The 15,250-nt window shown below is 48.4% G+C and overlaps 1 protein-coding gene across 1 annotated transcript; it reads right to left on the bottom strand.

Moving 5' to 3' along the window:
- Positions 1-3,632: 3,632 nt before the first annotated feature.
- On the bottom strand, positions 3,633-10,242 carry KRT4 (keratin 4). The gene is made up of 9 exons (XM_028532168.2): positions 9,664-10,242; positions 7,843-8,057; positions 6,856-6,916; positions 6,393-6,488; positions 5,709-5,873; positions 5,333-5,458; positions 4,689-4,909; positions 4,396-4,430; positions 3,633-4,282 (listed from the first exon to the last, which is right to left on the bottom strand). Exons 1-9 carry the CDS (start codon positions 10,150-10,152, stop codon positions 4,110-4,112), a joined length of 1,581 nt encoding a protein of 526 aa, XP_028387969.1. The 5' UTR covers positions 10,153-10,242; the 3' UTR covers positions 3,633-4,109.
- Positions 10,243-15,250: the final 5,008 nt, after the last annotated feature.

Below are 15,250 nucleotides of genomic sequence, written 5' to 3'. Positions count from 1 at the left end.
TTCAGTGTTTATATCTACTATCACTCTAACACTCACCTAAAAATATGGAAAATCTGCATTTAATGTCTGCCTCCCCGAAACTCCCCATTTTCATGCATGCATATTCACATTGAGTGATATTCTTCTCAAGGATGAGGATTCTTGTGTGATACTTGTCCAGCTGAAGCTCTTAGTGAATTTGCAGACAGAGGAGCTCCTAGTCTGATAAAAGAAATACTGTAGCCCCTAAGAACACTGCACAGGGAAGGGAATGTGATCAGAACGAGGTCTGAGAAGGGCCAAGGGTGACAGAGCAGCAGGGCGACCCAATAGGGTAGAGTCTCTCCAGGAGGCTTTCTGAAAAAAAGGACTTTCTCTTGGAGGAGATTAGAATCCTGCTCCCAATAATATTGAATGCAAACTGCAATTGAAAAATAAAAATAAAATAGAAACTTGCTCTCTGTCAAATCATTTGCCCTGTAATCTGTAACACCTAGGCCTACCTACCCTTCAAGGCCCCCACTTATATGCCACCTCCTGCATGAAGCCTTCTGTGATTGCCAACCTGCTCCCTCACCCAAGATGAGAAGTAATTTCATCCTCTTCTGGACTCCCATAGCCATTGTTTGTAACCCCCCAGGAGCATTTATTGGGTTTCCAAATTATTATGTGCATGTTCTTATCCAGACATTATCATCTATACTGAACACTGCTTGAAAGCAGAGTCTAATTCTTATTAGAACATTGCCTAGAACAGATTGGGCACCCAATAAACAGTTGGTCATTTTTTCAACCAACACTTGGGGGTTTGTTTGTTTGTTAAATTATTTGTTTCCATTACCATTTATCCCCTTTATATCCCTCTCTGCTGCACCCCCACAATCACCACACTATTGTCCATTTTCAACCAACGTTTGTTCATTGCCGATGCATCAAGCACAATGGCCCTGAAACATCAAAGTGAATAAAGCATGGTCCCTGCCCTTAAAGAATCCAAAGGCTAATGAATGGGTGGGTAGGTGGAGAGATGGTTGATAGGTGTCTGGCCAAAGGCAATGAAACTTTCCTCCACAAAACCTCTTCCTCACTCATCTAGTCTCTCCTTAACCTTCTCCTTTGAATTCTTGAGGATCAAATCCACACTTTAATTAATAAAACTACAGATACAGAACAATTTTACCTTAAGTCAACCAAGAAACCATGAGGAACAATGAGCTTGAGTCCTTGGGCTTCCACCACCAAAAAGGCCCTCCGTGGCCATGGCCCTGCACTCACAGTCTTCTCCCCCTGGGATAAGACATGACTGTTCAGTCCCTGCCTTCAACACAGCAAAGAGATGGAGCACCGGCTCAGATGGCCCCTCCCCTTTGTCCTGGGCTGGCCCACTGGTACCATGCCTTGAGGGGTCACACAGGGGCACAGCTCCCTTGGTTATTTCCCCAGGCAGCTGTCACACTCAACCTTGACCACCCAACATGTAATAGCAGACATGCCTTATTCAAAGGTTTTAGAATCCAAAGCCTGGATCCCAACAGTAAGCTAACCCAAAATCCTATAGTAGGACACTACTAATAAACTCTTCTGGTTTTACTAGGAAGAAGGGAGGGAGACCTCAGAAGTGCTTGTAAAAATTTGCTGAAACTGAGATTTGACCCAGAGCAGAGAGGGTTTTGGTAAAGGCAGAGGGACCCATGTTTGGGAGCGAGGAGCCTGAGCCAAACCAAGGGTAATGTTGCAGCCAAGACTAGAAGCCAAGAGCTTGCAGAGCAGGGATCAGGGATGATGAACCAAGTAAACTGAGTTAAAGATTTCCCAGCCCACAGTTGGGCCATTATGATGTGAGAAATGATTTCAGTGTACCTCGAGGTAAAGCACTGGGTGGGAGGGGCTGCCTCCCCAGGAGTAGGAATGCAGCCTGTGTCTCTGTTGTTCCCCTGAACACGAAATGCTGGCCAGGATTCTAGGTAAGGGATCTGAGGGAACGATGTCACCAACTGTCTCAGAAGTGGATTTTCTCCCCAAATAATTCCCTTTGATTAACCAGCCAGTTTCAAACTTATGGCTCATGGCCAGGATCCACTGCCTTGGACTGTTCTGGAAATAGAGGATGATATGGATGTTTTCTCTCTTTTTTGTAAAACAGGAGTCTTCTTATATAAATAAAATACCAAACACTCACATAGGCAGCTGCCTTACAAATACAAAACCTGGAGACCCAGTAGTGCCACTCAGATGGTTGTTCTCAAACTGCTCAGAGGACATGAGTAATATGTTAGCCTGCCCTAAAACCCCCACCTACCACCACCGCCCCTGACTTCTCAGTGTGGCCCACGGCAACCAGCAGCTTCCTGGTGAGTGAATTGGAGAAGTTCCTCCCTTTCTTCCAAGCCTTGACTGCTCTCAGGCACACCAGAAACTCAGGAAAGAGCCATCCCATGATTTTCTCAGGGGAGGGGCTCAGGGATAGGAAGAAGTCACACACTTCCTGTTCTGACAATTGGGGTGAGCCCCTGAGACAATGGGGAGGTTAGGGTGGGGCTTGTGAAGGACCAAAGAGTTCTGCCTAGGGAGTGGCTGCTCCAGGCACAAGGCCTCAACCCAAGGAAACCAAGGCCTCCAGATTAACCCTTCGCTCCCTTCACTGCTCCACCCCTGCTGTCCCAGCTGACCTCCAGGTCTGCGTGAAGGCCCCATGAGTAAGGACTGGCCTTGGGCAAACCGTGTGCCTTCTGTGTGCACACAGTCACAGCTCCATGGGCACTGCACTGGAGGGATTGGAGTCTGAGTGAACACCCTTGGGTGGCCAAGGAAATGAGTGTTTCCTGTATCTGCAGTGAGAGAGATTTAGGTCAGATGGCACGTGGGGAGCTGTGCAGTCTTTCTCTGGAGAAGGGAAGGTTATGCTGCTGCAGGTATCCTGGAATTGGTCCAGTATAGAAACAGTGTCTCTGCCTGTCCTCACCCTCATTCCACCTCCCACCAACCAGACTCTCCAGGGCCAGCCCCAGTCAGGCAGCTTCACCCTCTACTCCTCTGGAAGACCTTCCTTGCCTCCCCGACTCGTGCACGGCCCAGGCACTCCTGCCACTCCCCGAGACACAGCCACCTGAGAGCTGGGGAAGTGGGCACAGCACGAAAGCTCTGTGAAGGGTGCACACTTTCACTCCTCCATCCAACAGTCATGACCTTGTTGATTCTTAGACAAGTTCCTGAAAGCTTTGCTGCTCCAGTGCGATCGAGCTGCATGCCTGGAGTTTCCTAACTAGGGGGCCTTGCTAGACTCTGCGTACAAACACTAACCACTTATTCCATATTCAGTGGAGACCCCTGACTGCCACTCTTCATGCCCATCCTACACCCACACTTCGGGACTTGGACCATTCCCCTCCAGGTTCAGCACTGAGATGGCCTGGCCCTGGCTGCCTACAATGGTTGATGTTTGTGTAACAGCAGGTTGTTTTTGGTCTGGGCCTCTGTTTGGAGGCAGCCTTCAGGCTCCACACCTCTCCTTCACTACTCCAGGGACCTCAGAAAGAGAGACCTGGGAAATCTGCTGATGGCCTTGATCTATCCAGACAGAGGCCACAGACACCAGCCTCCTTCACTTGCACCCTAATTCTGGAGGCTTGTTCCCAGAGAACAAGAACAATTGCTCAGAGTGAATGACAAAAGTGTTTTATTGAAAATTCACCCAAAGATGGATAGAGGGAAGGAGAAGAGTTGGGTGGGACACTGAGTGGTTCTTGTTCTGACCTTGCAAGGCCAGTAGCTGCCAAGGGATGGAGGAGGATGTAGAGAGATGTCCAGGATCTGGTAGGAGAGGGCACTGGGCTGAGAGGGAACATGTGTGACCCTGATGACTCTGGAGATGAAGCTTCTGGTTGTGTTTTCCTCTGTCCTTGGTGGGTGAAGAGTCAGCTGACAACCCTCCCATTCCAGGTGAGTCACCAAGCCCAAACTGAGAAGAAGCTACCAAGCTCCAAAAGGGCAGAGAGTCCACACCCCAGCACTGAGGTGACACTGGTAAGATGAGCCCCAGAAAGATAGGTTGGAGGCAGAGGTGAAAAAAGCACAGAGACACCAAGACTGGACCCGGCTGAGCTCAGGGGGCCACAAAGAGCTCATCTCCTCTATCGGTGAGATCTCTTGGTCAGGGTGGTGGTAGAGACGATCTTGCTGCCAGACACACCAAAGCCATAGACACCTCCAGAGCCAGAGCCGCAGCCACCTCCCAGGCCAAATCCGGAACCACTTCCTAATCCTCCCACGATGCCTCCTGCGCTGGCGGCACCACCAACCACAGCTGTGGGAGAGAGGCAAAGGACATGGTTACTCCAACAGTGCCAGCACCCAGGAGTCACAGCTCAAACCAGGGTGAAGAAACAAATGACCACAGCAGGGACAGAAGGTACTTACAGATGCTCACGGCATTCTGGCATTCTCCAGACATTCTGTGGGGGAGACAAAGAGCAGTGAGCCAAAGCGGAGCCCAGAACCATGCTTCATTCAGTGAGCAGGTGTCAAGCATCTTTCCCATCTTTAAGCAGACAAATTTAAGGCCTAAATACAAACCTGTTATCTAAAACTGTGCTTGTTTGTAATGCACCATAATTGCATTGAAGCAACTGGCCCCAAAAAAGGGCCCTGGACCTACCATGACCCCCAGCCTCTCCATTCCTCATGTTTCTGCCCTGCTTTCTCCCCCTCACCGGCACTCCTCGCCCTCCAGCAGCTTGCGGTAAGTGGCAATCTCGATGTCTAGGGCCAGCTTCACGCTCATGAGCTCCTGATACTCCCGCAGCATACGGGTTAGCTCCTCCTTGGCCTTCTTCAGAGCAGCCTCCAGCTCTGTGCGCTTGTTGTAGGCATCTTTCATGGCCAGTTCCCCACGCTGCTCCGCATCAGCCACGGAGGCCTGCAGAGTCTGGCACTGTAGACAAGGAAAGGGGACAGACAACCATCAGTGTCCAGCTGCCAAGACCTCTACATCTGTCCCCTCTCCTGTTTGCTTGGGATAAGATGTCAGAGCTCTGTCTGTCCTTCTCCCTACCTTCCCTGATTCTTACGCATTTCATTCAGTTTGGCCAGAGCCCACCAATGCCCCTACCAGGCTGATTATATGAAGAGCCAAAACCAATGACAGAGAACCAAAAAACCTCATTTACTGGGGTGGCATGTCATGTGAACTAGGATATTACTGAAAAGATCTGGGTAGGGCTATGATAAAAGCTACAACTCCCCTGCAGAAAAGCTCAGGATCCCTGTCCTGGTGCCTTATCTGCACATCTACTCTGGAGACATTCTGCCTTAGAGCCCTGGCCCTGTCCTGCAGCTGGAAGGAGGTGACACTTACCTGCTTCTTGACATTCTCGATCTCGGCCCTCAGCCTCTGGATCATCCTGTTGAGCTCCGAAATCTCACTCTTGGTGCTCTTCAGGTTGTCACCATATTGGTCAGCTGAGGTCTGGAGCTGCTGGAACTAAGGCCCAAGAGACACAGGAAACCAGGGGTCAGAGGTCTCTGAGTAGGCTCTATTCTCAAGTCAACTCAGCAAGAGTAGCTACAGGCGGCAGGGATAATACAAAACGTCACATAACTTCAAATGAGACCTCAAGGAATCCATCCATGTCTGACTTCTCTTGGGCTTCAGCTGATAATCACCTGCTCACAGACATCAAAGCAAAGCCCCAAAAGCCACTCCCAACTCCTGAGAAGTCCCCAGAACCCACCTTGGTCTGGTACAGGGCCTCGGCCTCAGCCTTGCTCTTCAGGGCGATCTCCTCATACTGGGCACGGACCTCAGCGATGATGCTGTCCAGGTCCAGGCTGCGGTTGTTGTCCATGGACAGGACCACGGATGTGTCGCTGACGTGGGTCTGCATCTGGGACAGTTCCTACAGGGGAAATGTCTCCCATCAGGCCTCCTGGAGAGTCTTCTCTTATCTCTGACACCAGAAATCTGCCATCGTCGTAGGCCATGCCCCAGGCTCAGATAGAAGCAGAGTTAGCATTCCCAATGTAAATTTCTATGTAGAAAGCAAGCAGTGGATGACATCTCCAGACAGAAAAGCAATATCTGTAGTCTTTTCTGTGCCTTGGGAACTATCAGCCACTCCATGTCAGTGGGCATCAGTTCATTGGATGGAAAGAAATGGAGAAGATCCATTCACTAGAGAAATGCTAAGTGGGAATCAATTCTATCCCATGCAATCTTTAGATCTAATCACCTCTTCTAAGACAACATCTGGTCTGAGAACCTCTCACATCAAGCCTGTCTATCCATGACCTTGCTGAGAGCCCCCTGCCCCGAAGTAAAGGAGCCAGAGTCCTTTCAAAGAATCGTGAACTCCCACCAGTGGCCTCAGAGATGGAGGATTCCCTTCCCTGAGTGGAAGGGGCAATGGAGTCCTCACCGCAGCATAGAGGACCCTCAGGAAGTTGATCTCGTCGTTAAGGGCATCCACCTTGGCCTCCAGCTCCACCTTGTTCATGTAGGCGGCATCCACATCCTGCAGAGGAAGAGTGGAGATAAGAGACAAGCTACAGTACTTACAACAGAGGGCAGTGGGTAGTAAGTGGCACACAGAGGTGTTCTCAGCAACATTTAGAAAAGGCTTCTCAGCATCAGGCGAGGTGGTGAGGGATTAATCATTTGACATATTCTGCCCTTAAAGCCACCTACAGACATGCATGTTAATTACTTAAACGTCTTTTTTACCCAGCCTTAATCCTTAGAACCTGGGTCACTTAGTTCTGGATGGTACCAAATGGGGTGGCGATGAGGCAGAGATGGACCAACCCCATGATTCCAGCCAAAGACCACACCCAGGGGAAGGGTGTCCTCACTGCACCTCCCCAGTCTCCTTTATCTCTTACCTTCTTGAGCACCACAAAGTCATTCTCAGCAGCTGTGCGTTTGTTGATCTCATCTTCATACCTGGGGGCGGAGACAGAAAAGGAAACTCTACAGTGAGCTAATGTTTCTCAGCTACTCCTTTCCAAACATCTAACTATTTGGAAATATCCAGCTAATTGGCTACATCCCCATCTTCACACAATTATTCATTCAACCTGCATTTATTAAATAATAACCATGTATGAGGTACCAGTCTAGCCCCAGTTTATTCAGAGAAGTGCAAACCAAACTTTAAAAAGACCATTTTCAAGAGATAAGATATGAGGCAAGAAGCCTGCAATGATCTGGTTGATTTTATTTCCATTGAAGGGCTCTTCTTTCGTCCATTTGGTAAATTAAATTCTCTTTGTTCCATGTGAGAGTAAATGGAGAGAGAGAGGGTTGGTAACTTCTCAGCTCCACCCCATAATGAATGAGTATCATAATAAGAGCTACTATGGAGTGAATGCTCATTGTATGTTCAGCATTATGCTACCTACTTTCTTTACCTCATTTAATTTCACTTAGTTGTCAACCTATAAGGTAGGAATAGTATTCCCATTTTAAATATGAGGAAAACCGAGGTTCAAAGAGGTGAAGCAGCTTACCCAAGATCACACAGCAAGTAAGTGGAAGAATCAGTATTCAAACCAAGTCTACCTGTCTCTACAACCTGTATTCTTCTGAACATGGTATAGTACTTTTCCTCTGTTTAATTTCTAATCTTGTTTGTATATGGCAAGTCCAGCTCTCTGAATGTATCACTTATTTTATGTTTGGAATAATTTAGGATTGCTAGACCTCACCCCACTAAACTGACCATGGAGATACAGGGAAACAGACTAGAGGACCTTCCTGACACTCTCAGGATATCGTCAGAGCCTGGGGTTCTCAATGATCAGAGAGGAGCCAGGGGGCATGGCCAGGCAGATTTGTGAGATGGCATCCCCTCTTTCTTCCCCACATACTTGGTCTTGAAGTCCTCCACACTGTCTTGCGTGGTCTTCAGCTCAGACTGCAGGCGTCCTTTGTCATTGACCAAGGTATCCAGCTGCTTCCTCAGGGCACTGAGGTAGGCCTCAAAGAAGGGTTCCAGGTTTTTGCTGGACGTGGTGGTTGTCTGTTGCTGGAGGAGGTTCCACTTTGTCTCTAAAACCTTGTTCTGTTGCTCTAAGAATCGCACCTGTGTTTAAAATAGGTATAGACCAACTGATGAGGGTCTGAAGCTTTGACAGGAGGGTTGGCCATGGCCAACACCAACCCATCAATACAAGGCAAACAGGGAGCCCAAGAGGGATCCACATAAGGCCATCACGTTGCAACTCCAGGAACCATCCAGCAGGGTCATCATAGTGGCCTCATATTCTGTGAGCCCTTAGCAGCAAATGGGTCACATGGGTCTCGGAAGAGAGAGCACAGCCAGGGCAGCAAGAACAACTTCCCCTACAGAGATCCAGAGACCCTGGGATGGGTTGCTAAGAACACTGAACTTCTATGAAGTAATAAAATAAAACAAAATTAGGGGACACAACTACTATCTGAGGGCTTGCATTTGAAGTGATTTGGGCCCATGGCAAAGGAATGATAAATTCACTGCAGATTTTTTAAATAGGGTTACTCATAAGTAGACCTGGTATGTCCCTGTGAACCTGTGCACCACTGAGTACAGTTCATTAAGATCACAGCCCAAGACATATTCTGAGTCTCAGCAAGACTCAGTTCAGCAAGGGGACCTCCCAGTACTTTCCCTTTTTCTGTGAAAAGATTTAACTAGATAAATCAGGGTAGCGGCTTAGCACGACATTTCCACTTTATGTGCTTCAGACTTGAAATGAAAGCAGGTAAGGGCCGCTGATCACAGTTTGAACCCAAAAGATGAGATGACACAAGAAAGCACCAAAACTTTGGTCTTTCTTTTATATCTGTATGTCTTAGAGTCACAATAAGCCTCTTTAAGCTACTATTGGTCTCTTCAAACTAGCAAGAAGAGCAAAGAGCCCCATTCAAATCTATTCCAAGGTTGTTCACTCTGGCCTCATACATCTAAGTGGACTAAGGCCTCAGTGCACAGACACCTCGGGCATCCTTCACCAAGTGTGCCACACCTGCCCATCCAGTCATTAATCACTGCATGCCTCAGCTCTCTGAGGCTGATCTGCTTCCTATCACCCATCATACTTGGCTGTAATTGAGCTCTAACCTTGCATGAAGAAAGTTGGACTACAAAAAGAAAAGGAGAGACCCATTCTCTCATCTCTTCAAAGAGACCCCGATAAGCAATTTTGCCCAGAGTCAGAAGGATGAAAGCAATGACCTTCCAAGGGCCTGCCGGGACTCTGATTCCACCATTGGAGTCAGTCCACTTTTTATTGGAGAGACCAGCCTGATTTTCTTCTGTTCCAACAGAAGTGCCAATAGTTATATTATTATGGGAACTACAATTAAGTCTTTGCTAATTATTAAATTATTAACTGTTACTTTAAAACCAAAATCTGAGAAAAACACAGGGAAATAATGAACCTACTTTATAGCGGGGGTAATTGGACTCAGAAAAGTTGAGTGATTTTCTAAGTATCACACAGCACATCTAGAAAACTCCAAATACTGAACTGCTTTGACAGCCTACCAACCATGGAACAAAAGAGGCTCAAAAGGCTGACTCCCTTTAACAGCTGGAAAGTGGAGACCCAGAGTAGCTCAGTGGTCTTCTTGTGACAGGCTCAGGCCTGAGGTTCCAGGACCCAGCAACCCAGGCTCTGCCGCCTTGTCTGGCCAAGAGGACGGCTCACCTTGTCGATGAAGGAGGCAAACTTGTTGTTGAGGATCTTGATCTGCTCTCGCTCCTCAGTCCGGACCTTCTGGATCTCGGGGTCAATCTCCACATGGAGTGGGGTCAGCAGGCTCTGGTTGATGGTGACCTCCTGAATCCCTCCAACAGGGCAGGCGGCAATGCCAGGACCACCCCGTCCACCGAAGGAGCCCCCGAATCCACCACCAAAGCTGCCAGCGCCAAAACCAGCACCAAAGCTGCCAGCCCCGAAACCTCCAGCAGCCCCAAAGCTAGCACCCTGACGGCACCCAGCCATGCTGCTGGAGATGTTCTTGTTCCCCCTGAGGTTGTAGAGGCTCCTGCTGCCAAAGCCCCCAGAGGAGCAGCGGCCTGCACCCCCAGACATGGAGGCTGAGCTGAAAGCAACCTTCTTGACTCCACCTAAGACAGCGGAGCCAGTGCTAAAGCCCTGGGACAGGCCTCGGACACCCTGCTGTCTGGAGATCATGGCTGGAGAGCAGAGAGTGAGCTTAGAGTAGTCAGAGAGAAGCCAGAGGGCCCAGGCCAGTGAATGCTGCAGCCCTAGCCTGCTTCTCTTATATGAGCTGGAGCAGCAGGGCTTGGTTGCAGGGGCATAAAAGGAAAAATCTGAAATATCTCTGGGCTTGGCCTTTGGCACCAGCCCATTCTTCTCACACTTGCTGAGCATGTCACTAAACACACCTACAGAAGTCATTTGGAGGGCACAGGTAACTGGAATCCAACACAATCCCTCCCCTTTGGGAGAACCTGAACCAGAGCTCCAGGGCCTCCTGCATCCGAGGCCCTGCCTGGCCCCACCTGCCAGGTGCCCCACCTTCCAGGTCCCCCACCCACCACCCTTCCACCTCATCAGCCTGCTGGTGGCCTCCCTGCTCCAGACAAGACAATCCATTGCTTTTCTCCCACTCAGAATTTGGAACCTGAGGGTCTGGGTTCAAGTACACAACCTGCCCTTACCAGCTCTGCAAACCTGGAGCAAATCGCTCTCTGAAGCTCAGTTGCTTCTCCTGGAAATTGGAAGTGTTACTTTGTAAATTATCAGGAGCTGCACCTGTATGTGTTATTATTGTCATTATTATTCCTCCATGGGCAGTTGGCCCCATGCGTATTTACCGAATCACCCCTGCTCCATTTGCTGCCCAGCCACGTGCTCGCCTCCTCCAGGACTGAGCCTGTTCTGCCTTCTCATAACTGGTCCCAGCATTCAAAAACGTGTGTAACTTTTTTGGTACTAGCAACCTCTTTGGCAGAATGGTGAAACCTATGAGACCCTTCTCAGGGCAATGTTTTCAAATAGAAAATCCTAGTTTTCAGCCCCAACACAAAGTCTTTCCCACTGAGTGCAACAGATCTGTGTTCAAATCCTACCTGTTGCCACTGAGTAGCAGTGCAGTCTCGGGCAGGTCAGCTAACCCCTCAGAACTCATCCCATTCATCCGTTCATCCATAAACTGGGATACCCACCTCACAGGTAATGAGACAACTTACCTGCAGTGCCTGGCACTTAGTAGGTCAGTAAGCATTCATTCTCTTCCTGCCCGGGCTTTGCCATTGCCACTCCTGAGGAGAAATTAGGAAAATCTGTACCCCTCTCCGCTTCTCGCTTCCTAATGAGACTGCTAGTTCAAAGCTGGGGAGCAACAGAGACCAGGGCCTGGACCATTCTCGCAGGCCTGAGCTGACCCTGACTGAAGGAAAGCTGGCCACGGTGAAAACGAACAGCTCCCTCCATGCAAAGAGAAAGAGCAGGGCCAATGGGTGAGAAGAGGATGGTCAGTGGATCCAGGCCTTGGGGACAGGGAAAGATGGACCGGCTGGGAGTTCTCTCCTCCTCTCTTCTCCTCTCCCTGTCCTCCTCTAACCGCTACCTCTCATCTGCCCCCTCTCTCTCCCACCTACCTCTGCCTTTGCTGGGCTCCCCATGCTGTGCCCAGGTGGCCTCTAAGTAAATGGAGAGTAGGTGGAAGAACTGTGACAGTGACAACAGGATGACCCAGGCTCAATCCGAGGTCTGTGGGAGAAACCCCAAGGGATGGCCTATCCCCCTGCAGTAAACGAGCACTCCAGAACCAGGACCATCTCCTATAAGGGATGGGGTTGAACATTCACTCACCCTTTCTATACATATTTAGTGTCAACTTTGTGCCAGGCTCTGTGTGGGATACTTTATATACATGTGATTATTTAATCTTCCCCCAGCTCTGTGCAGTCAGTATCATCAGCCCTGTCTGCCAATGAGGACCTAGCCCAGGGTCACACAAATGCACGTGGCAGAGCCAAGACTTGAACCCATATTAGACTGCTCCCAAAGGCTCTGCATTCCCTGGCCTCTCACCCATACCATCCTGCCTGTTAGGAAGTCTGTTAGTCTAATTTGTGCAGCAGCCAATCCAGAACTGGGTGCCTGAACAAACTCGATCGAACCAACTGATCAGGTCAAGGGGCCTCTGAGAGCCCCAGCACCCAAAGGTCTGCCGATTTCCACCCTGACTCCAAGCGTGGGCCTGGCTGATAAGGAAGGTAGAGCTACCTCAGGTCTCTGGGGCAGCTGCTGCAGGAGCTGAGGTCAGATTGTCTGGTTTCCTGCCCCAGGAAGAGGTAGGAATGTTGCCAGGATCATAACCTGAGTGAGAGCCCAGGAGCTCAGACCCCTGGCTACCTCACCTGCATCTCTGCCCCTCACACTCATGGCTCCATTCTCCTGGCTGTCCCTGGGGGACCGATGAGGACATTCACAGGCTAGGAGGACAGATTGCATCCACAGAGAGGAAGCCCCAGGATGAGTCCCTTGGGTCCTGTAGTCTGTGGCTGAGACACCCTGCTACTAGGAGAAAATGACGTGGTGTGTTGTACCTGGAGATGTGTCCACTTGTGTCCAGTCCCCAAAACAACAAGCAAGTGATCTGGAAGGGATTTTCAGGGAAATAGTATATAAAATACAATCAATCTGATTCTGTGCTTGTCGGGCACCCAAACCATGGAGCCACGATTGAGGTACTTCCCAGGAAGGTAACTCTACATTGAGGTATAAACCATCCCTGAGACAAAAATGAAGATGAGAGAAAAGCCACAATGGTTTACAGGTAAAAGGGACTCTCATTTAGAGCTGCCATTGTGGACTGAACACTGGGTGTTTTTCTTATAACACCTCCAATCCTCTCAACCCTGCAAAAGACACATTGCTATGCTCACTTGAGAGCCGCAGGCAATGAGGCTCAGAGAGATTGTATGTCTTCCCTGAGATTGCACAGCTAGGGAGTGGGGGAGGCAGGAGGCCAGCCCTGCCTGACTTCAAGCTTGTGACCTTAACTTCTACAACACAATGCTTTCTATCGGTCACTCTGTCTTACACAGAAGCTGCAGGGGGAAAAGTATATGGCAATTTATACAGACCAGTAGTTCACAGTCCACCAGAGCAGCAACAGGTCTTGGGCAGCTCACTGCGTTTTCCACAGAAGTGTCTCTGCTCCTTCCATCCTTGCTGTCATCACATGATTGATTGCTTGGTTTATGTGCCCCTGGACTTACAAGTATCCAATAAGGTATAACATTGTCTCAAGGGGCCAGTTCTGTGTCCTCCAATTAATAAATCCAAATTAACTTAATTACAAATCCTATAATAAACCCAAACCAAACAGGAAGGAAGTTCTAGTCTAGAGCCATATTCTGTGGCTTTATTATTGTCAGAATTGCCAGAAGTTCCCCAAATCCTAAAACTATATAGCATGAGAAGCCTAAGGCAGAGAGACAAAGAAAAGCTTCTTATGCAAGAGAGCTTTTACGCTATAGTGAGAGAGGTAAAGAGGAGACTTTCTTTCCCTGAAAATGAGAAAGATACCTCCAGCCTAGATGAGCCAGAGGCAAGGGACTGGGCAGGACCACTCCAGCTGGTAGCAACAGCTAGAAGCTGATCCCTGCCCCACCCCCACAGCTCCTGTCATTGTCCTCCTTGCCCCTTCCTCATCTGGCAATTGTTCCAGGCCTTGTCAAGAGGGATGAGCAGCTGACAGGGGTGTGGAGCAGGGGCAGGCGGGTATGTTTGCTCAGGACTTTCTGAGTGAGAAAGGCAAGCCTCACATTCAGCCCTGGGATTACCGGAATCCCGAGGTCTTTCACTCTCAGCCCCAAACCTGGCCCCGTCTGGGCCCTCACCAGTTTGGTCACTGGCCTCAGCAATGCCACTGAGCCTGAGTCACTCTGTGGGAAGGCAGAGCCAATTTGCATACCAGAGACTGCAGAGAAGGCCTACTCATCATTTTGGGAAGGAACCAGTAAGGTCAACGTGAGGTCACCTCCTTAGAATCAGGGGTAAGGGGGTCTGTGCACAGGGACCCCCTTCCCCAGGGGTAGAGAGCAGCCCTTCCTGGTCATCCCAAGCAGGGGTTACCCAACGTGTTTTTCAGCAAAACCATTCTTATCCTCAAAACCACATACCCAGCCCCACTTGTAAAACAGATAAATGGGCAGATGCACTGACTGGGGCCCAGCGGGGGCCCAGGAGCCTTCTCACTTGCTGGCCTCCCCAGGAGCCCCTGAGAGCACCCTCTGGGGTTCTTTATTGTGTTGAAGTGTAGTTCCTTCTATACTTAATTTGTTAACAGTTTTTATCATGAATGAATGTTGAATTTTATCAAATGTTTTTCTGCCTCTATTGAGATGATCATATATGCTTTATCTTTCATTTCATTAATGTAATGTATCACATTTATTGATTCATGTTTGTTGAATCAACTTTGCATTCCGGGGATAAATCCCACTTCATCATGGTATATGATCCTTTTAACATGTTGCTGAATGTGGTTTGCTAGTATTTTGTCGAGAATTCTTGCATCTATATTCGTCAGGGATACTGACCCATAGTTTTTTCTTATACTGTCTTTACCTGGGTTTATTATCAGGATAACATTAGCTTCATAAAATGAGCTTGGGAGTTTTCCCTTCTTTTTGATTTTTCTGGAAATATGAGTAGAATTAGTGTTAATTCTTTAAATGTTTAGTAAAATTCACTAGTGAGGCCATCTGGTCCTGGGCTTTTCTTTGGTGGGAGATTTTTTTATTACTGATCTGATCTCCTTGTTAGTAATAGATCTGTTCAGATTTTCTCTTTCTTCCTGATTCAGTCTTCGTAGGTTGTGTGTTTCTAGGAATTTATCCATTTCTTCTAGGTTGCCCAGTTTGTTGGCACACACTTGTTCATCATAGCTTCCTGTGATCCTATGTATTTTCGTGGTATCAGAGGTAAGATTTCCTCTTTCCCTTATAATATTATTGATTTGGGTCCTCTTTTTTTCTTGGTTCCTCTAGCTAAAGACTGTCAATTTTGTTTATCTTTTCAAAGAACCAACTGTTAGTTTTGTTAATCTTTTCTATTGTTTTTCTATTCTTTACTTAATTTATTTCTGTTCTAATCTTTAGTATTTCTTTCCTTCTGCTAAATTTGGGCTTTATTCCTCTTTGTGTAGTTCTTTGAGGTGTAAACTTAGGTTCTGTCTTTGAGACCTTTCTATTTTCTTGATGTATGCATGTGTAACTATGCACATCCCTCCTAGAATTGCTTTTGCCAA

This window comes from Phyllostomus discolor, chromosome 2 (assembly GCF_004126475.2).
Source record: "Phyllostomus discolor isolate MPI-MPIP mPhyDis1 chromosome 2, mPhyDis1.pri.v3, whole genome shotgun sequence".
In the NCBI taxonomy this organism is placed as follows: domain Eukaryota; kingdom Metazoa; phylum Chordata; class Mammalia; order Chiroptera; family Phyllostomidae; genus Phyllostomus; species Phyllostomus discolor.
The sequence above is the reverse complement of the archived record's forward strand: the minus strand, read 5'-3'. Positions and strand labels throughout refer to the sequence as shown.